The sequence below is a fragment of the Vicugna pacos genome, chromosome 21 (assembly GCF_048564905.1).
Source record: "Vicugna pacos chromosome 21, VicPac4, whole genome shotgun sequence".
Classification (NCBI taxonomy): domain Eukaryota; kingdom Metazoa; phylum Chordata; class Mammalia; order Artiodactyla; family Camelidae; genus Vicugna; species Vicugna pacos.
Window position 1 is genome coordinate 23,121,277 of NC_133007.1, and position 23,497 is coordinate 23,144,773.

General features: G+C 36.0%; 2 protein-coding genes across 2 annotated transcripts; both read right to left on the reverse strand.

Annotated features, from left to right (window-relative positions):
- Positions 1 to 7,032: 7,032 nt before the first annotated feature.
- On the reverse strand, positions 7,033 to 7,974 carry LOC102536047 (olfactory receptor 10R2-like). Its single transcript, XM_006215711.3, has one exon. The coding sequence runs from the start codon at positions 7,972 to 7,974 to the stop codon at positions 7,033 to 7,035; it is 942 nt and encodes a 313-aa protein (XP_006215773.1).
- Positions 7,975 to 16,279: 8,305 nt separating this feature from the next.
- Positions 16,280 to 17,306, reverse strand: LOC102536549 (olfactory receptor 10K1-like). The gene has a single exon (XM_006215621.1). It carries the CDS (start codon positions 17,231 to 17,233, stop codon positions 16,292 to 16,294), a length of 942 nt encoding a protein of 313 aa, XP_006215683.1. The 5' UTR covers positions 17,234 to 17,306; the 3' UTR covers positions 16,280 to 16,291.
- Positions 17,307 to 23,497: the final 6,191 nt, after the last annotated feature.

Genomic DNA, 23,497 nt, shown 5'->3' on the forward strand with positions numbered 1-23,497 from the left:
CTAGGATCATCCATGTTGCTGCAAATGGCATTATGTTGTTGGTTTTTATGGCTGAGTAGTATTCCATTGTATAAATATACCACCTCTTCTTTATCCAGTCACCTGTTGATGGACATTTAGGTTGTTTCCATGTTTTGGCTATTGTAAATAGTGCTGCTATGAACATTGGGGTGCAGGTGTCATCCTGTAGTAGATTTCCTTCTGGGTACAAGCCCAGGAGTGGGATTCCTGGGTCATATGGTAAGTCTATTCCTAGTCTTTTGAGGAATCTCCACACTGTTTTCCATAGTGGCTGCACCAAACTGCATTCCCACCAGCAGTGTAGGAGTGTTCCCCTTTCCAGGATGATTTCTCTTGATCATACAAGAGTGAAATACAAGACGTGAAATAAATGCTGGCCTCTCACCAGAAAACATGGGGGCCAGAGAACTGTGGAACACAATCCTAAAAATGGTAAGAGGAAAAAAAATTCATAAAAATACCAATTCAGGATTATATTCCCACTGAAAATATTCTTCAAGATTGAGGGCAAAATATACAGATTTACATAATTAAAAAAAAGAGACAGAAATTGTCATTAACAGATCTGTACTACCAGAAACACTAGAAGAAATTTTTCAAGAAAAAGGAAAATTATACCAGACAGAAATGCAAATAGGTGTCATAAAATAAATATTTTAATTTTTCCTCTTAGACCTTCTGAGTAGAGAAACCTGAGACCTAGTTTAAAGGACAAGTTCTGAAACCTGAAATAGGGCTAAATAATTAGTGAGAGATTTATCTTCCCAAACTTATGTGTTTATATTTCAATGGGGAAAGTTAACAACTATTCCATTTCTACGTAAGCTCCAGATTTCTAATTTCAGGGTTTCTATTATATAGAACAGCCCTCATACATGTAGGGTGGTATCTGGATCCTATCCTATAACCACAGAAGAATTTGGTCAATAGAAACCTATTCAGTTATTGCTATAAATAATAATAATCTATCCTTGCTCCAAAACCTTATCTTTACATTCGAGACACTATTAATCAATACAGATGTTAAAAACCTATGATGAAGAAGCAATTATGAGTATTAAAAGCATAAATATTTGAGTAAACATAAAATGTTATTTTTTTTAATTTCTTTGGAATATGTATGAATAAAGCAAAAATTATTACATTGTCCTATGGTGTATTTTCATTTTTTAATTTTTTTTAATTGAAATATAGTCAGTTTACAATGTTGTGCCAATTTCTGGTGTACAGCATACTAGTTCAATCATACATATATATACATATATTAGTTTTCATATTCTTTTTCATTATAGGTTACCACAAGATACTGAATATAGTTCCCTGTGCTATACAGAAGAATTTTGTCTTTTTATCTATTTTATGTATAGTAGTTAGTATCTGCAAATATTCAGTTTTCAATTTACCCCTTCCCACCCCCTTCCAAACCTGGTAACCATAAGTTTGTTTTCTATGTCTGTGATTCTGTTTCTGTTTTGTAAATAAATACATTTATCTTTTTTTTTTTTTAGGATTCCACATATGAGTGATATTATATGGTATTTTTCTTTCTCTTTCTGGATTACTTTGCTTAGAATGACAATCTCCAGGTTCATCTATGTTGCTGCAAATGGCATTATTTTATTATTTTTATGGCTGAGTAGTATTCCATTGCATAAATATACCACAACTTCTTTATCTAGCCATCTGTCTATGTATAGAGATGTAATCACTTTAGAATAAAGGATACGTTAAGAGTAAATGGATTTATGTAATTTCAAAGCTTCTACATTTCATGTGTAGTCACACAATATTAATTCTAAGCAAACTGTGAAAACTAAGAATGTAACTGTATTTCAGTTCTAAACCTTCTTTTAATTGCTCTGGTGGTGATACTGGAATATTTCTCCTTTGCCAGCTGACACGATGTTAAGCTTTGTCAGTGGAAGGTGATAGAGGGCCACCAGAGTTAGAAGAGAATTGTCTACCTGGTTCTGGTGTGCTTGCCTCTGCCTGGAGGCTAGCAGCACATGGGACACTCAATGGCAATGGCACTCCCTCTCAGGCAATTTCAGCAGGACCATCTCCAGAGGCATTTTCCCAGAGACTTCCATGCTGAGGCACCTTCCCATGGATGGCTTCCTCCAGTACCCCAGAGGGTGGCTTCCCTCCAAGTTTTGAGGTGCATCACCCCCTCATAAATGGCTTCCCCCAGGAACCAAGAGAGAAGAATCCAGAGGGAATTACACTGATTCCAAGACTTCTTTATAAAGCTATATTTAAATAGATAGTTGCTATTAGCATAAATGTAGACAAAGAGATAAAATATGATGTCCAAAATTATATCCACATCCATAGATTCAGTTTTCTATGAGGCTGTCAAGCCAACTTAACTGTGAAAGGACAGTATTTTCAACAGTGCGTTTAGGCAGGGGAAAGAACTGCACTGTTCTCACACCACATGACAAATAACTGGAAATGGATTATGTCCTGCCTACCAGAGCTGACATTATAAAACTTCTTAAAAATAGCATTAGATAAAGTCTTAGTGAGCTTAGGTTTTGCAAAATCTTTCTTAAATATGAGACAAAACATGTGAACTATAAAAGTCCAAATCAGTACATTGCACTTTAGCAAAACTAAAAATAAACTACTGCTCTTCAAAAGACACTGAAAAAAAGTAAAAAAATCACAGCACGGGAAAAGTATTTGCATAATATATATGTGACAAAAAATTATACCTAGAAAATAGAAATAATTCTTACAATTCAATAAAAAGAAGAGTGATCCAATTAAAAATTAGAAAGATATTTCAATTAGGAAACGGACAAAAAATTTGAGAAGGCACTTCACTAAAGAAAATACAGAGATGGCCAATAGACACACAAAAACATATTCGGCATATTTAGTCACCAAGGAAATTCAAATTCCAACCACAATTGGATATCATTATGCATCTACCTGATGGATGGAATTAAGACTGGCAAGTTTGAGTATGTCAAGTAACTGGTAACCTTCGTACATCGCTATTGAAAGTGTAAGATGACAAAACTACTTTGCCCAATTGTTTGGAGATCTCTTTTAAGTTAACATATATTTACTATATAAATCAGCAATTCCACACATAGATATTTGCTTAATATAATAAAAAAAACTCCATACAGTTACGTAGGTACATGTATACAAACACTTGTGCAGCTCTGCTCCTAAGACCTGTAAATTGAGAAATAAACTAAATGTGCATCTTCATGTGCCTGGATAAACAGAGTGTAGTGCGTTTATACAATGAAACAAAAAGAGTGAACTACACACACAACACAGACCAATTTCAAAAAATACGCCCAGTGAAAGAAACCAAAAAGCACAAAAAACACATGGTACGTGATTCTATTGGCAAGAAATTCTAATACTGTCAAACAAAGTTTCAGAGACAGAAAGCAGTCAATGGTTTCCTAGGACTGATAGTACTACAGTGAGGGGACATGAGGGAAAGTTTGGAGGTGACAGATGTGTTGCATCTTGACCATGGTAGTGGTTACACTGGCATTCATATTTGTCAAAACACGTCAAACTGTATACTTTAAATGGGTGTCTCATTGCATTTAAATTATGCCGCCATGTATTTGGTTAAGAGATGAAACAGGAGCAAATGAAATTCACAGCGCACATAAAAGTTAAGGCTATAAAGCTCTGGAAGTGAATATAAGGGAATAGTCCCTTAATCTTGGTTACGAAAATGTTTCTTACACAAAACACAAGAAGCATTACAGATGAAAGAAGCACTAAAGATAAAAAAAAAAATGAGAAGTAAATATATATATTTGTATAGGTTCACTATAAAATATATTTTAAAAATTATTTTTTATTCATGTGTAAAAAAGGATATCTTGCCTTTTGTAACAACATGAATAAATCTTGAGGGTATTAGACCAAGTGAAATATGTCAGACAGAGAAACGCAATAATTATAGAATTTCACTGATAGGTAGAATCTGAAACTCATAGACATGCAGAGTAGAATAGCGGTTGCCGGAGGCTGGAGTTGGGAGAAATGGGGAGATATTGATCAAAAGATACAAACTTCCATTTATAAGACAAATAGGTTCTGGGGATCTAATATACAGCATGGTGACAATATTAACAATACTCTACTATATACTTCAAAGTTGGTAAGAGAGTAAATCTTAAATGTTCTCACTACAAAAAAGATAATTATGTGATCTAATGGTGGTGTTAACTAGCCTTATTGTGGTAATCATTTTGCAATATTTACATGTATTAGCTATCAAGTTGTACATCTTAACCTCCCACAATGCTATTTGTCAATATATCTCAAAAAAGCTGGAAAAAGGAAATCAATGCTGTGTTGTCCTGAGGTAGGGAGTCAATCAGAAAATAGAAAAAGATAACTTTTGAGGTGACAGAAATAATTGTATTTTTTTTAATCATGTGGAGGTTAAATGAATGAATCTTTGTGAAAAATTCACAAGTAACTTACACTTAAAATACTTGAATTTTATTTATGTAAATTATTCCTAATTTAATAAGGAAAAAGTTAATTCAAAAGAGAAATTATGACACCCAAGGCCACATTTAAAAAAAATTGATTCAACAAAATATACTTAAGGAACCCAAATTATAATATTAAAAATTGTGAAAGAGAAAGCAGAGAAAAAGAACAACCTTTTCTGGTAGTCCTGCTATCAGGCGAACAACAAAAAATAACTTTCAATAGTAACAGCTTAGAAATCAATTGGCCAGTCTGATAACATCAGCCAAATAAGGAAAAATGTACAGGCTCCAATTAAGAGTTGAATACTTTCCGATGACAACACAAGAGGGCGCCCTACAGCCACAAAACTGGGAATATTATACTAGACCAGCCTCCCCTTCTAAGAGTACAAGAAAATCAGTCTCACATAAACATGAACCCAGAAAAAGAGCATGCGCAGATCCCATAGAAATTTACTATAGAAAAAAATAAAAAGAAACAGAACATCTCTATAGGAAATAACTTGTGCCTGTGGAGTGGAAACCAAAATGCTCCACACAAGTTCTCCTTCAAATAAAGGGCTTGCTGCCCCGGGTGATGGTAGGGTTGTGCGTAGGTAGGCTTCTCCATTATATCTCAATAAAATTGGAAAAAACAAGCAAAAAGGAATTGAATACACATATTAAGCAACTGTTATAGAGTTTCATATTACTGAAACAGCTGATTAGAAAACATATTTTGGAACAGAGAATTGACCAGCCAGGTTTTTCACTTCATTTTTCTAATAATTCATTTTTATTTTATTTTGCTGAAATATTGTCTTGTGATAAGATGGAAAAAGAAAACTAATTGGCTCTTCACTGAAGATGTTTTAAGAAGCGCTGATCGGGAAGCTGTGTCCCTTATTAAAACCTTAAGCCAGTCTTACTCTTTTCAGCGTCACCTGAGAGACTCAGTTGTGAGGAGAGAGTTCAAACACAGTTTTGTGCTGTGAATTGGTTGCTTGTATAATTTTTTAACACCCCCTGTGTGCTGTCCTTTATTGTGAGCCTTCCTGATGGGTCCTTTTATGCTTTTTCTACTCCTGTTATCATTTTGGTGGGTTTAAGGGTAGAATATATATGCTGAATCCCAAAAGGTTTATTTAGAATTAAAAAAAAAAAAACAGACTTCATAACAAAATTACTAAGTCAGTATTGCTAGGAATATAATAAAAAGCTCATTTGTAATATGCAGTTAAGTATTTTAATTCAACACCATTAAACCATGACAGTTCACATATCCTCAAAACAAATAATACTACGCATACTGAAAATTAATTTAATGAAAATACTTCATCAAGAATAATTTGGAAGAAATAAATAAGAAAAACCAGAAAGAGAAAGAAAAATACCATATGAGATCGCTCATTTGTGGAATCTAAAAAACAAAAACAAACAAACAAACAAAAACAAAGCATAAATACAGGACAGAAATGGACTCATGGACAGAGAATACAGACTTGTGGTTACTGGGGTGGGGGGCGGGGTAGAGGGTGGGAAGGGATAGACTGGGATTTCAAAATTGTAGAACAGATAAACAAGATTACACTGTATAGCACAGGGAAATATACACAAAATGTTATGATAAATCACAGAGAAAAAAATGTGACAATGAGTGTGTATATGTCCATGTATGACTAAAAAATTGTACTGAATGCTGGAATTTGACACAACACTGTAAAATGATTATGAATCAATAAAAATGTTAAAAAAAATACTTCATCAAGAATAATTTGGAAGAAATAAATAAGAAAAACCCAATAAATTCTAAAAATAGAACTTATATAAGTTACATTTTTCTCACTAACACAGAACACAAAACAATAAATAACAGAAGTTATTTAAATAGCAGCAAGAAAATATTTATAAGAAATAAATACTCCATTTCTTAAAAAAAAAGCTTGGGCAATAAACGACAATTGCAAACCTGTTAGGAAGGAAAAAAAACAACAGAGCAAAATAATTGAGATGTCCAATGCTATATTTATACAGAAATGTAGTAACATAAATGCCTTAATTATTTAATTAGTAAGAAGGATAAAAAGACTTAATCTGAAAACTGAGAAATGGGAGCCAATAATAGAGATATGTGTAGTAATTTTAAAATACGAGGGCAGGATATAACCTTAAACAAAGAGGACCATCAGAGATTTGGGGTTAACAAGCCAAACATAGAGCAAGAGATAATGGTTGTTGAGACCCTTTTGAGAACTATGTCTGGAGGAAGAGGAGAAGCTGGAGAGTTTTTTAATAACAGATGTTTGCTATTGCCCTTAATCTTTGCAAAAAACTTGATATATATGTATACATATATATACACACACATACATACATATATATATGTACACATACATTACTATGTCTGCTTTACATAAGAGATCATTACAGCCCCTCAAACAACTCATCCAAGGCCACACAGTTATACAGAATAGACTAGAAGCTTTTATGACAGTTAATGACACATTTCACCCAAATGTGTGTGAACTCTTGAAAAATGTTTTAATTATAAAGACTTAACAGAAAAACCAGTCTTCCTAATCATTTTCCGAATGGCCAGCTGTACATCTTTGTTCCTGAGGCTGTATACCATGGGGTTCAACAGTGGGGTGATGATGGTGTAAGTCACTGTCACCAGCCTGTCTGTGCCTGTTGTATACTGGGCTGAGGGTTGCAGGTAGACAGAGGACGCACAGCCATAGTGAACAATGACCACGATGAGATGAGAGGCACAGGTGGAGAATGCTTTCCGCTTGCCTTCAGCTGATGAGATCTTCAGGACAGTGGAGACAATAAATCCATAAGAGATGCAGATGAAGATCAAAGGCACAACTAGCACCAAGACCCCACCAATGAAGATGATCAGTTCATTGATGTAGGTGTCAGCACAGGCGAGACGGATGACTGGTGAAATATCACAAAAGTAATGATTGACCTTGTTGGAGCCACAGAAAGGGAGGCTAAAGACCAGAGTTGTTCCCAACAGAGATATTAGGAAACCACTAAGAATACAAGTCACTGCCAGTTGCCCACATACCCTCCAGCTCATGAGAATGGCGTAGTGCAGAGGCTGACAGATGGCAGCATAGCGATCATAGCCCATCACTCCCAGAAGCAGGCAATTGGTGACAGCAAAACCAAGGAAGAAGTACATCTGGAAGGCACAACTCATGAAGGAGACTGTCCTGAGTACAGACAGCAGATTGATAAGCATCTTGGGCAGGATAACAATTGTGTAGAAGGTCTCAGAGGTGGAAAGGACACCTAGAAAGAAGTACATGGGTGTGTGGAGGCCGTGATCCAAGCAGATGACTGAGATGATAGTGAGGTTTCCACTCAGGATGATCAAATAGAGGCAGAGAAAGATCACAAAAAGGACAAGCTGCAATTCCCCAAGGCTGGAGAAACCCAGCAGGAGGAACTCGGTAACGCAGGAGGAATTGGCCATAGAGCGTTGATCCCACACAGTCAAGTCAATGTGCGGGTCCAGAGAACTTTGGAAGTGAGAGATCAGGGTGACTTACCCTTTATAAAGTAGCTAGCACAAGTCTGGTTTGAAAGAGAAGCCACAGGCATGGGAGAGAGAAAAAAGGATTGGAAACCAAGCAAAAATTATCCTAAATCAGTATGCACCCACAGTGCTAATTTTCTGTCATTGATTTTAGCAGTGCATTTGGTGACAAGTGTTCATGTGAAATGTACAGATATTTATGCAAAGAAAGTCAATTCTTCAGGCCTCCTTCTTGTAGCCTTTTATAGTCTCTGCTTAAATTTTAGTAATCTAATCCTCAAAAAAACTTTATCTACATTAAATTATTATTTTAAGTGGTCATCATTTTATCCACATTACTGACACATGTATTCCATCAGTGATACCACTGATGTCTGAAGATCTATCTCCCACCTACTTTTAATACTTTCTTCATCTAGGTCAGAACCATTGATTTGTCTTCATAGTGCTTGTCCTTGAAGAACAAAGTTCCCTTAATTTTATGAGTGCTGTGTGTCAATCATTCCTCAATCAAACTGAGAGAAGAAAAGTACTGCTTTCTCATTTTCTTTTCTGATTATCAGGTGGTTTTCATCATTATCTCCCTAACTAAACCTTTTAATTTTAATAGCACGTGATTGTTGGTGTTAAAGTCCTTTGCAAATAACAGAATTTTTATCATTGTTTAATCTTTTGCTTAGCAAAGGGTTAGTAAATTTTTGAAATGGGACTAGAATCAAGAGCTTTGGCTCCTCTTTTGTATTTCTGAATTGCCTTATCTCTAAACTTTATAAATAAGAAATACACACTGTGTTTTTGACTGGAACAAAAACTCCTCTATTATTCTTCCTTAGATATCATGTCTACCATTCCAACTTTCTGGTCTCCTTTTTTGGAGTGTTTTCTCTTATTAGGATCATTCTCAGGACAGTGACTAGTTATCCGAAGAAAGGTGGAGTTTCTGAAAGGAAAAAAAGGTCACATTACTCAATGGCTATTCCATGATTCTCTCCTGCCAACCCCTGCAATATGTCACTTACTTTTGCAAACTCATCCTTGGAACCTATGTGGGAACTAAAGTTTGAAAATAAATTTACCATGGAAAACACTGACTCTATTTAACAGAGTCTAGGTGCTGCATAAAATATTTGGCAAATAGAAGATAGTGTCCTGAATTTGGAGAGGTGGTTATTACATATTCAAAGAAAGCTTTGGAGAAATGAAAAGAAAGAAAAAGAAAAAGGAAATATAAGGTAATTAAATTGTCCTCTTAACAAGTGGGAAGAGTAAACTGATTTTTCATTATTTTGCTAAGTAACTTTATCACCTGTAGTGTTAAAGCCAATTTCTTAAGTTGGTTAAAAGGACAACTAATTCTACCCCCATCTACATTTACAACCTTATGCTCTAAATTTTAATCACACAGGACTTGCACTAAAATACACACAGTTTTCTATATATGCCTTTGTATTTCAAGGCTTCATGCTGAGAGAGAGAGAGAGAGAGAGATCTCAGCCTCAAATATCCTTTAACTTTCATCTCTAGCCCACTCATTCTTCACATTTTTATAAGTCACTAGTTTTTGAACTTTCTCTAATGTATCTAGGGAGAATTTGTTGTTTCTAATATATTTAAAGCTTGTTTCATGTGTCTTTATCAAAATTCAACATATTATATCCAAATTATTTTCTCCTGGCTGTCTTTTCAATAGGCTCGACATCCTCAAAGGTAAAGACCACAACTTACTCTCTGTGTAGCCTCAAAACACAGCTCAGTACTTAAGTCAATAGAATATATGGGATATAAGTGCTTCCTGAATAAATAAATTAAACAGCCCATTAATGAATTAATAATGATTTCAGTTAGTTCATTTTATAGCAATTTGGTCCCCTTTGCACCACCATGTGCCTCCTAAGTAAAAATGCTTGAACATATATTTCATGTAGTTTTTGTTCTTTCTTTCTAATACTGCATATCCTCCTGTGAAAAAAAATCAAAACTTATCTTGCAGCCATACCTTCTTCTTGATGTTGGTTCTATCTTTATCCTTACACTTTTTTCCACCATCCAACTGTCCTTTCTATCATTTGATCACATATTTTCCACTCCTAATGAGTAGGGGAAAAGAGATCACTGGCAACAATTTTTAAATTTGACATTCAAATAAATGACTGGATTGTCACTGCTCTTCTCAATAAGGAAATAAAAGTCCCTAAATAAAAGTTAAAATTTCATATTCCGTCAGATTAGTTTAGAGTCCAGTGACATGCAGGTATCTTCATTCTCAGACATCGATGAAGATTTCTAGGTGAAAATTGCCAAAATTATCTTCCCTGTCATAATGCCCCAGGGTTTTTCTTCCACAAACTGTGGGCCAGTGTAGGAAAACTATCTACATTGCTCCACACAAAAATATCACCTGTGCCTTTATCCTTGGGGCAGTTCCTCAGTGAGCATGACAATGGTCTTTCCTTCTTGCATTAGCGATGGCCTCAATGCATTGGTTGTTACTGAGATTCCTGTCTCCACAGGGAGTTAATTACCACATGGCGCCCAATGCGTGTCCATAATTTCGCCAATTAGTACGTAGAACTGTAGTAATACACCATGAGAATTCGCTGGTCAAAGAGAAGGCCCTTTCTAATGCACTGTGGACGTTAGTTGGTTTCCTTTTAGAAATTCTCTGGGGATTTACTAGAGCAGTAGAGGTTTTCTTGATCCTATTTGTTAAAACAGACATAATGGAACAACTCCCTTTGAGTATCCCTGCCTAATGACTAAAATTTTATTTTCAGTTAGGAAGAAATGATCCATTTCACATTCTAATTTCTGAAAGCTAGAAGAGGGCGAAGTATGAGAACGGCAGAGGCAGCATAAATCTTTCAGACACATGGGAAACTCATTTGCTCCTGGAATGTAACGTGAGCATGGCTGATATTTGCTTAAGAAAGAAAGAAAGAAAATGTGGGTTGTGGAGTAAGATGTAATAGTGCCCTGTTTCAGGTTTTAGCTGAGACTGCTCCCTTATTACAACTACCTCCTAATTTCACTTTGCATATTTATTCTTTCTGCCAGTAAGTCCAGACACTATGGGCTGGAAAAGAAGAAATACTAGACACTCATGGATGTCTCTCTTAGGGGCTCATGTGACCCGCTCTTGTATAAGTTATATTAGAGATGCTGTAGGGGTGGAACAGGAGGAGAAAATTCTAAGGTATTAAGTAAGAATTTGATGACCAGGACCCAGTGGCTTCTCTCTCATTTAGTTGTCACAGATCGAGATCACGGCTAGCTCTCCAGGAATTATTTCAGTGAGAAAATTCATCCACAGGCAATAACTTTCCCCTGAATCAGGGTAAGCTAGATGACTACTTTTACCAAGAGATTATAGCAAAAGTGATGTTATACTGGTTTATAAACCCTGGTCTCTAAAGTCTGTCAGCTTCTACTTCCCAACACTTGGAACATCCACTTTTGTACCCTAGACACCATATTTTTTTTAATTAAGGTATATTTGATTTACAATATTATATTAATTTCAGGTTACAACATAGCGACTCAATATTATTATGAATTATACTTTATTTACAGTTATTATAAAATATTGGCTGTATTTCCTGTATTGTACAATATATAATTGTAGCTTATTTATTTTATACATGATAGGTTGTACTTGTTAATCTTCTGTCCTCCTGGTGCCCACCCTCTTTTCCCTCTCCCCACTTGTTACCACGTTTGCTCTCTGTATCTATGAGTCTATTTCTGTTTTGTTATATTCATTTGTTTGTTTTATTTTTTTAGATTCCACATGTAAGGATACCATAAAGTATTTATCTCTGTGTGACTTATTACACTAAGCACACTACCCTCCAAATCCATTCATGTTGTTGCAAATGGCAAAATTTCGTTCTTTTTATGGCTGAGTAATATTCCATTATATATATGTGCATGTATACATAGATATATACACACATACATGTATATCACATCTTCTTTATCCAATCATCTGTTGATACACTTGGGATGTGTGTATCTTTTTGGATCAGTGTTTTCATTTTCTTCAGATATATGCTCTGGAATGGAACTGTTGGATCATATGGTAGCTCTATTTCTAGTTTTTTGAAGAAATTCCATACTGTTTTCCAAGTGGCTGTACCAATTTATATTCCCATCAACAGTATACTAGGGTTTCCTTTTCTCCACATGCTGCCAACCTTTCTTATTTGTAGACTTTTTGATGATAGCCATTTCAACAAGCATGAGGTGATAGCTCACTGTAGTTTGATTTGGATTTCTCCAATGATTAGTGGTGTTGAATATGTTTTAATGTGCCTGTTGATCATCTGTATGTCTTTGGAAAAATGTCTGTTCAGGTCTTCTGCCCATTTGTTAATCTTTTTTTTTTTTAGTGTTGAGTTGTTTGAGCTTTTTATGTTTTAGATATGAACCCCTTATCAGCCATATCATTTGCATGTGTTTTCTCCCATTCAGTAGGTTATATTTTCATGTTATCATGATCTCCCTTTCTGTTCAAAAGCTTTTAAGTTTAATTAGGTCCTTTTTGTTTATTTTTGCTTTTGTTTTCTTTGTCTTCGAAGACATACCCAAAAAATAATGCTGCAATTTCTTTCAAAGAATGTTCTGCCTATGTTTTCTTCTAGGACTTTTATGGTTTCTGGTCTTACATTTAGGTCTTTAATGGATTTTGAGTTTATTTTTGTATATGATGTGATAGCATGTTCTAATTTCATTCTGTTACATGTAGCTGTCCACTTTTCCCAGCACCACTAATTTAAATGACTGTCTTTACTCCATTGTATATTCTTGTCTCTTCTGTCATAGATTAATTGACTATAGGTGTGTGGGTTTATTTCTGGGATTGCTATTCTGTTCCATTGATCTAGGTGTCTGCTTTTGTGCCAGTATCATACTGTTTTGATTACTGTAACTTTGTAGTATAACTTTATAACATAGGAATGATGTACATCAACTAAATAAAAATTTATTTCAGCTAATTTAAAATATACTGCAAATTAAAATTAACATGAGATCATCAAATTAGCTGTGGTAATATGGACTATATGACCAGCAACAAAAATGCTTGGTAATAGGATTCTAAATTGGTTGTAAGTTTATCCAAAAAATTCAGCAAAATATGTGTTTGGCTCAGTTTTGGGGAGTTAGCTAGAGTTAGTCTAAAACCTAATAGTATCTCAGCCATTGCTGAACATCATTCCAAGTGATGGTATAGTGCATGTGGATTATAATTGTGCTTTTTTCGTGGCTCTTGCAATGCTGCAAGTTCATTGCTTTTGTGGGTATTGCAATATTCTCCATAAATTCTGACTGTGAAGAACTATGATGGTAGACATGGACTATTGTATGATACCCTAGGATATCCTGGAAATAATTTCATCAAATATATGCATAATATTGGGGGAAAAAAAGGTAATTCAGCAAAATGTATCAAAACTGTTAAATATATTCATCCAATTTGTACTTCTAATTTCATTTTTTTTAAAAAATCTCTCCTACTATAACAGATTTATGCATAAAGATATATTTATAATAAGGAACACTCAGAAGTCACAATACAAACTTTTATTAGGTTCTGTATTAGGTTTAAGAAAGACAGTATCATGCTGTAGATGAGAGCATGGAATCTGGAGGCAGGTAACTTGAATTTGGGTCCCAGTTCTCCCATTTAGTGATTATGTGGCCTTGGACAACTTACTTAACCATAAAGCATGTTATGGTTTCCCCATCTGGAAAACGGGCTGCTGTGAGGATAAACATATTAGCATGTGTGAAGTACCTACAACAGCACCTGCCACATAGGAAGTGCTCTATCATTGGTATTTTTTTCTTTAATATTATTTTTCTTGCTGGGCTCTTTCCTCTCCACTCAAAGCAACCACTTTAAAACAGTGATTTTGAAACTTTATGCTTATCTCATCATTGAGGTTATAGAATCAAGTTAGTTGTCAACACCAGCAGTTTTAAAATCCAGAGTAGATGGAGAAACAGAGAAAACATTGATAAAAATACACAAATTATGAATAAAACGTATTTAAAGTGAACCTTGTTTCCGTTTGTGTGTGTGCATGTTAGGTGGCAATTGAAACATTTCTTACTCTGTCTTGTAGGAAGAGGTATGAACATACAATACACAACCTGACAGCTTTGTTGAAAAATTAACTTTCTTTACCTCTTCAGGACCTTTGATTCCCATGATCTGGTGTCTTTGACCTGACTGATTCTTCTCAAGAATCAAAACTGTGGAATCTGAAGGGAATCAGTGTTTGTGAAAAGATGAGAAGTATCCACGCACGACACTATTTTCAATACTGCTTGCCCTTCCTCTCTCATGGCAGGGTCAGAAGGGGGAGATTCAAAGAGACAAATCCATTCAATATTTGACTGGTTCAATGTGTGGTGTAGGAAAGGGGAAAAAAAAAGGTCACTGTCACGTGCATGGTCACCTGAGTGGACAGAACTGACTTTCACCAAGACAGGTCAGGACATGAAGGTGACTGAGGGAGCTTGGCAGCAGAAAATGGAAAAATTCATAACACAAGAATTCCTTTCATTCCAGGCACTATACAGAGAGTCGGGTCGACAAGATGTATTTAATATAAAACCTATGCCTTTGGGAAATTCCAAATCACTGTAGGGAGAAAAAAAACGATTAGCCTGGCCTCCTTTGCTTGTCTGCATCTCTTTCAGCTCTTTCTTGCTTCAGGACTGTTGTACATGTTGCTTTTTCTGTCTAAAAGGGTCTCTGCAAATAATCCCCTTTACCTAGTGACTCCCATTTACTCTTCAAGTTACAGGTGACACCTCGGTTCCCCTGGGAAGCCATCTCCACACCATCCAATCTAAATTAGATTTCTTTTTGTCTTCTCTTGCCAAGCTCCTGCATATAGTTCACTTCAGAGAATAGAATTTAACTTGCAGTAAATAATTTTTTCCTGAGTTTATCCCTTTACTGAGACTCTGTCAAACTGGACAATAAGTTTATGAGGGCGGAGACCATGGACATTTTTTGCATCATCAATTTCCAGTAGCTAAAATAGTATCTTGTACATATTAAGCAATGAATAGACATCTGTTGAAATAATGAAAGATATAATAAAAATAAATCCTGGATGTTGTGAGAACACAAAGGAGGCAGAGCTTAATACCACTGGCAGGTTATGTCATGGACAGAGGGAGGGCTTTAGAGAGAAAGTGACAGTGTGGTTGAAGTTACCTTGAAATATGAGCTGAAATAAGAAAATTAAACAAAGAGGAGTTATTCCAAAGAGAGGACGCAGCACATGAGAAAACAGGGCAGAATACGGAATCACGTCACTTTGAGGCCCAGCCAACACTAGATCAGCTTCAGAGTGCACAACTAGATGCAAATGAGAAATGGATGGCAATAATGTTAGCAATAACAAGGCCAGAGAGGTCGGCAGGAACTAGATGATACATTCTTGCTAACAGAGAGTTCCTGGCTTCATTGTCTATGGCAAGCAGAGTCACTGAAAGACCTTTCCATGAGTTTCCTGGCCATTAGGGAACTCTTGTTCTTTACCCTGTTAACAGTAACTCGACCCCTTTGCTTAGATTACTTGAGATACTTTAGCAATTATTCCGTGGTAGTAGCTGCTTCGAAGACAATAAATGGTATGATATTCAGGGACTGAATCTGGGGGTTAAAATAAGATGCTACATACATACAGGAAGAAGATTCCATAATAAAGTTCCAGTCTCAAAGAACAGAAGAACAAAATAACTCAGGTAAAGGCAAAGCATTCAACACGTAGATTGAGGTGGGGTTAGGAAATCAGGGACCAAATACGGGCACTGTGTTTCTTATAAAATGGAGGGGACCAAGGTTGCCTGTTGTCTTCAGGAGAGCGGGAAGCGATAGCAGGAGTGCGGGACTGGGTGGTCAGATTTTCTTCTATTCTTTTGACCTACAAAGCTTGAACGCATCTTTGCTCTCATCAAAGACATACTTGATCTTGAATGATAAATTTTAGAGCAGTGAAATATGATGAAATTTATTCAAGAAATGACTAATCTTTTTACACATCTGCATAGCGTTTTTAGAGTATCACTGAGGGTAGAAAGTCAGAATGTCTTAACTTCTTTGAGCTTCATTCTCCTCATATGTAAAATATCTTTATGGTGTATTCTACATTTAAATAAGAAAATGTTTGAAAGCACACATTTTACTTGGCGCATAAAAGTCATACAGTTACCTGAATAGTTAAAAATTGGCTTTTTAATTAACAGGATATGAAGTCTGGATGATTGCTCTTCGAAGGGCTGATTTGAATTCCTTATTTCTTAGACTGTAAATCATTGGATTGAACAGAGGAGTGAGGATGGTATAGGACACTGATATTAGAGTGTCTTGACTTGAAGAGTAATTAGATTTGGGCCTTAAATAAATGAAAGAGGCACAACCATAATGAACAGTTACCACAATGAGATGGGAGGCACAGGTAGAGAAGGCTTTGTATCTTCCAACAGTCGAAGGAATTTTTAGAACGGCAGAGATGATGCGGACATAGGAGACCATGATGAGTAACAGTGGAATAACCAAGACAAACACACCGAGCATGAATATGACCAACTGACTGAGGCGAGAACGATGAGATGCCAGCTTGAGGACAGGAGAGATATCACAGAAGAAGTGATGGAGCTGGTTGGAGGAGTGGAAGGGCAGGCGAAATACCAGCGAGGTGGTGACCAATGAGACAGTGAAGCCACAGAAACAGGCAGCAGCCACTAGTCCCACACACACCCCATGTCCCATGAGCACCGTGTAGCGCAGAGGGTTACAGATGGCCACGTAGCGATCATAACTCATGGCTGCCAGCAGGAAGGAGTGAGAGCAGATAAGGAAGAGGAAGGAAAACATCTGGATGGCACAGCCCAGGAAGGAGATGGTCTTCTTCTGGGCCAGCAGGTCCACCAGCATCTTGGGTACAATGACGAAGGTGTAGCAAGTCTCAGAGCAGGAGAGTACAGCAAGGAAGAAGTACATGGGGGTGTGCAGGGCTCTGTCCAGCACAATGGTGGAAATGATGATGGCGTTGGTGCCCAGAGTGAACAGGTAGACGAGCAGGAAGACAACAAAGAGCAGCTGCTGCAACCCGGCTAGAGAGGAGAAGCCGAGGAAGACAAACTCTCTCACCAGAGTCTCATTGACCCACTCCATGGTCACTGCTGCACAGGAGAGCCAGAGCCAGAGCCAGAGCCAGAGGCCCGGCTCCAGGGAGGGAGAAATGCACGGGAAACTCAGCGCAAAGTCTGCAGCTGGCAGGCATTTCTAAACGTTTGGTGGAACTCATTCATTCCCTCCAAGAAACATCTGCTGAAATAAGAATTAAGGCTAAACACAGAATAGGATAACTGGCAACCAGTTAGGCGGCTTTGTCTGAGCCTCAGAAAATGTTCTCTCTCTAGCAGAGGATTAAGCACTGGTCTATTAGGTTTCCCTTGTAGCTTACTTATGAATTATCTAATGAATTATTGTGTTTTTCTTGCTCACTACAAGCCCAAGGCAACCAGCTCTCCAAAACTGAGAATAATGGTTAACTTCAGCTATCTGAACTTGATCAGAGCGTGGAATAAAAGAATGAGTAGTGCTCAGACACAGCATGTGAACTTCAGATTATCAACCAGAAAATGAGAAGGGAGAGGAAGAATTAGATAAACTCTCAGCAAAAGTGTAAGAGGATTTGTGTTTGTTGATGACTTATTATATGCTAAAATACGTGGTAAAAATATTATATATCTTATGTCAACGATTCATTACAAAAACTTTATATCGATACCCAAAACAATAAGGAAAAAACCACCCTTCAGTGCTGAAACCAGTTTGAAACATTACTTAAGTTCTGCAAACTAGAATAGTGAGCCAAGGATGGAACAGAAGATAGCATTACTTAAAAGAAAACGTTCTCCTTCTTTTAGCAAGAGAAGAGTCATCAGAGTATTAGAAAAAGTCTCATTAACATGCATGTTGCAACCCTTCTCACTTTTCCCATTCTGAAACGCCTCAAAGAATCTCAGAGAAACAGAGTTTTGCAAAAATGTCCAAGAGCTTGTCTCAGAGAGTGACAGAGAATGTGACAACTGGGCAGTTTTCCCCTGACACAAATCATAGGCTTTATATCTTTTACAACTTGTTCTGCTAATAAGTTTCCTTTTGAATATGAATATTCTTCTGCTAAACAGTTTGCAAACTACTAGAAAAAAAACTATTTCTAAAGTCATTTTTAGACCTTATATCACATGCTTTTTTCCATGGGTGTATTTCCCAACTGCCTAAGCCTAAGAAGTAAAGTCTGTGTTCCCTGGATGCAAAATCATTTAGTAGTTACAGGCTGTATCCAGTCTTCATTTATGTAGTTTCCAGTATATTTAAATACTTCGACATTATTTTGTGTTGAGGAATTATCTGCATCTGCTACCAGAATTTCTTGGTTTTGCATTAGAAAAAACCTTGGGAAAATGATAAGAAAAAAGAAACTGATCATAAATTCAGATTTCCCCCAGTGTTTTGAAATAGACGGAAATCTCTTTGTCTAGGTGGAGGTGTTACATAGGGAACCTGTCTCATTGGTTTGCCTTTTCTTCATATAATTAGTATATTCATACTTATGTATATAATGGGGATATACATGACATATCCATTCTTTGCATTTATAGTAACAAACTTTGGTTTCCTAGACTCTAAGTTAAATGATTGGAAATTTCTGAAACTCATTTTATCTATCCTTAGAATTTGGAGATAATAATTTTCATTCTTTCTTCATTACTAGAAATTGGTCCTAAACTTAGTAGGTATAATTATTTGAAGTTAATATTAAGATACTCACACATGCTGGTTTTATAGTCCTTTAAAACAAATAATAGAAATTTTTCATTCTATAGCCAGAGATATTTCTATGACATATAAATGCAAAGAATGGATATGTCATGTATATCCCCATTATATACATATGCATAAATATACGAATTATATGAAGAAAAGGCAAACCAATGAGACAGTTTCCCTATGTAACACCTCCACCTAGACAAAGAGATTTCCGTCTATTTCAAAACACTGGGGGAAATCTGAATTTATGATCAGTTTCTTTTTTCTTATCATTTTCCCAAGATTTTTCTGTGTCTCTTTTCAACTCACTCACCTATAATCCCTACCATACTCTCACTCCACTGAGCATGAATTATAGACCACAGTAGCTAGAGTTATCTGATTATGAAGGAGTGCCTGGTATCTAGCCAATACCAAAAAAAAAAAAAAAAAAAAAAGGTAGCTTGGATTATTTTTCATTAAGACCCATGAGGATAGCTGACTTCAGGTAACTGGATTTTCTACAAGCTATTAATATAACCTTACAGTCTAAATGAGGTGTGGCTGATATATTTGCCCTTTTCATGGTGTATGGAGACCCAGTGACACAGTTCATCTGAGAAGCAGCCCCCATTGGCCAAGAACACATCCAAGACCACCACAGGACGTCATATCAGTACTATGGACAGAAAGATATAACAGCAAAAGAATAAAAAGATCTTCCAGCCAAATACCCACAAGCCTTGAAACTAAGAGAAAAGATCCCTCCATTTGGAGTGAGAAGATCTGTATTTTAGGTCTAGCTTTGTGTGACTTTGGCCAAGGTACTTAACTTGGATATTTAGTCTCCTTATTTTAAAATTAGGTGACAGGGTAGTGACTGTAATAAACTGTTAGGATGCACGGAAAGTACTTAAGCAGAGGCTCCTTGAGTAATATCTTGCAGAATTTTTTGACTTAGGGTAAGAGTTGAGTACTGACCCTCAATAATGTTTCAACTCAAAGAGTCCAAAATTCTCTACTCAGATGATCCCCAAAGTCCCTTTCTGATATTCTACAACCTGGGGATGGAATTCATGTTATGATCCTTGGAGATGACACTTCTATACCTTATTTTTCTAATTCCTTAGAGGCTCCAAGGAATTTTATATAATTTAGATTTAAACAGTGACTCAATATTTGAGGGTACTGGTTACTCAAAAAGGAAGCAAACCTATGATGTTTCAAATGCAAAATTTTGAGATATTCAAATACTTCTCTCAGGGAAAACATCAGTCAATTAACTGAGAGGAATTATGTACACAGCCTCAGAAAATAAAGAGACGGAATTTTTGTATTCTTAGATACACATGAAAATCCTGAATTTGCCATTTTAAAATGGAGTTTAAGTATCAGATTTCAATTGTAGCTGAAAACATACATGAGTACACAGTAGAGAGGAAGTGAAGATTTAGTATATGTTTCATTTAATCCATGAAAATCCAAAAAAAAAAAAAAGTAAAGAAAATCTAGCAGGGAGTGAAAATGAACCAGTCTGATCATTAAGAAAATTTCAGAGAACTATACGGACGATGCCCAATCACTTTTAGTACCTGGAGGTAAAAGCAGCCCCTGGTTCTCCTTCTTAATATCCCTGGCACTGGCCAGAAAGCTGTCGCTGATCTTCTAAGGGGGTCGAAGGGGAGGTGTCCACAAGCACTACTCCTCACTCGGGTCTCGGCCCCACAGAGCCCCAAACTAGATCAATATCCCCACCTCGGTAAGTACCTACATTGCTCTCCGTGTTTCAGTTCAGACAGAAGCAGCTATTCAGTATCTGGGATCCCTTTAAATGTAGATTCTAAGCCCAAGGTCAGGACCTGAAGAGATATCAGCAAAAGAGAGTGAATCTGCCTTGAGATGGAAGCTCTCATCTGCCTCAACAGAAGGAGCCTCCCCTATCCATCAGGACTTTCAACGTCTCCAGCCAAAGTCATTATCTTTAGAAGTTCTGGTGACCAACATGGGGTGTGGATATTAGAAGCATATACTGTGACTGCTGGACTCCTGAGGCTGTATCTACTTCCCTGGAGACATTGTCCTGGGTGGGGTTAATTAGAAGTCAAGTTTATTTTGGAAAAATAACATTGCAAGTTTCTCAAAGGTAGCCTTAGTTGAGGAACCTGGGGACTAGAAGCCATAAGCATAATTAGCCCATATCTTCATTGGAAATCAAGTCCATTTGTTATGGATTCTGCAGGAGAAATCACAATTAAGTCTGCAATGCATCAGACTAAGTGGAAAATGTTTATTGAATTTTAGGTCAGGAAACCAATTTATCTGTCCAGTGATTCTCAACTTTAATGCTTACAAGAATCAAAAGAGGGTTTCATTACAAATTTATCTTCTCAGGTTTTTGTCTATAGAAGTTCTCATTAGGAACATTGGGGGGTTCTGCAAAAACTTACATTTTTAACAAGTATCTTAAATCTAGTTGAGCTCTATCAATAAATTACTTGTTACCTTACAAATGGTTTTTACTAGAATGACTGTATATAAAGTTGTCAATTTCATCCAAGCTAATCCAAAATCAATATAATTCCAATCCAAACTCTGGCATGAATTGTGAAGGCAACCTGAAATTAAAAATTTATAAAGTTTACTTGGAAGAATAAGACACTTTTGAAAAAGGGCAAGTGATATAGGGGCTCACTCTTCCCAGTAGTAAGACGTCTTAGTCATAGAAAGAACATGCTACTGGAACATAAGGAGTTAAAGAGACAGAAAGGAGAGCGCAGAAAATCATCTGTGGTTTAGTTGGGAACGTGGTCTTTGACCTCACAAGTCAGTAAGAGCACTGTGAATATTTAATAAATGATACTGGGAAATCCGTCTCCTTCCGTGTACTCATCACTCAGAAGGATGTGTCCTGGCAGAACAATGAAATGACTTACTGAAGGCTTAGTTAGGGCACTACTTGGGGGACAACACATGATGGCTCCCCGTGTGTCTACTCAAGGCCATGTACATTCTGAACCAGCAAACTAGGCATCATGCCTATTCTCCAGTAGCAAGAATATGTAGGTCTGGAAGTCGGTGTAAGGGGAGATGGAAGTGGCTCCTGCCAATGTTACCCCTAATGACTGACTCACATAATTTTGAGCTTTGTAATCTAGAGGTGTTACTTTTCAAAGGAGTGTTGCTTCTATCAGAAAATACAAAAAACAGAAATTGAAGCTTGCCCTTCATCACTTTAGTCCATTTATATTGTACAAATAATTTATAGGCATAAAGGGACTTTTTACATTAGCTAGGGTAACTGATTCTATTTTTTTTATTGCTACAGAATTGATTTTATTTTTCTGAAAATGTTTTGTTTAATACAAGAATTTAAACTTAAAGTATAGATCTGTAAGTCATAGATAAATAAATCATTTTATAAGTATTGTTTAGAGTAAGAAATACAGTTAAATATTTCAATTAATATGTAGATTTTTGAAAAGTACAATTATTCTAAATTTTTTGGTTTTTAGCTCCACAGATTACACACTGTTTCCCATATAGTATATCAACTTTCTTGATGAAAAAGCCAATAGGTATTTTTCTCTTTTTAAAAATATTTTGATTTATTTAAAATTTTTCATTGAAGTATAGTTGATTTACAATATTGTGTTAGTTACAGGTGTACAGCATAGTGATTCAATATTTTTGCAGACTATACCCCATTGTAGTAAGTTATTACAAGATAATGGGTATAGTTCCCATTGTTCTGTTTTTTGGAAAAACTTAATACGAATTGGTGTTAATTCTTCTTTGTATATTTGGTAGAATTCACCCATAAAACCATTTGGTCATGGGCTTTTCTTTGTAGGTAGATCTTTGATTGCTGGACAATCTCTTTTTTTGTTAATGATCTATTTAAGCTTTCCATTTCTCAGTTTTGGTACAATTTTGGTAGATTACATTTCTAGAAATGTGTCCATTTCTTCTAAATTATCCAATTTGTAGGTGCTCAATTGTTGATAATACTCCCTTATGTCTGTTTTGTAATTCTAACACATGCATTATTTCTCCTCTTTATTTTTTTATTTTGTTTTTTTCAGCCTTCTCTTTTTTTCCTACTTGTTTTAGCTACGGCTTTGTCAAATTTGTTCAGTTTTTTTTAAAACAGTTTTTAGTTTTATTGACTTTTATATTGTTTTTCTAGTCTCCATTTGATTGATTTCTTCTCTAAGCTTCATTGTTTTACTCCTGTTAACTTTGGTATAACTCATGTGGGTTAAACAAATGATTTAATATTTTTGAACCTCAGTTTCTTCCATAAAATGGTAAGATCAGACAAGGAGAGCTCAAAATCACTTCCTGATTTAATGCAATTTATATGAATCTTCCCTGCAAATCAGAACAAAAACAAAGCATAAAATCAACTTACAAAAATAAAGATAAATTTCTTTAGATATTGTTGATTGGTAACTTACTTATGTCATTACTCCTCATGCCTCTTGCTTTTCTCCTAACCCCTTATCAGTGTGCTTAACTTGTGTTACTCATTTTTTCATACCAGTATTATCAGCTTTGTACAAAAACACATTTGTGGTTTTCATGGAGGCACTTCACTTTTGTCAAAGTCTTTTTGTTCTC

Excerpts from the sequence above, each read along its gene's own strand:
- LOC102536549 (XM_006215621.1), bottom strand. The coding sequence starts at position 17,233 with ATGGAGTGGGTCAATGAGACTCTGGTGAGAGAGTTTGTCTTCCTCGGC.
- LOC102536047 (XM_006215711.3), bottom strand. The coding sequence starts at position 7,974 with ATGGCCAATTCCTCCTGCGTTACCGAGTTCCTCCTGCTGGGTTTCTCC.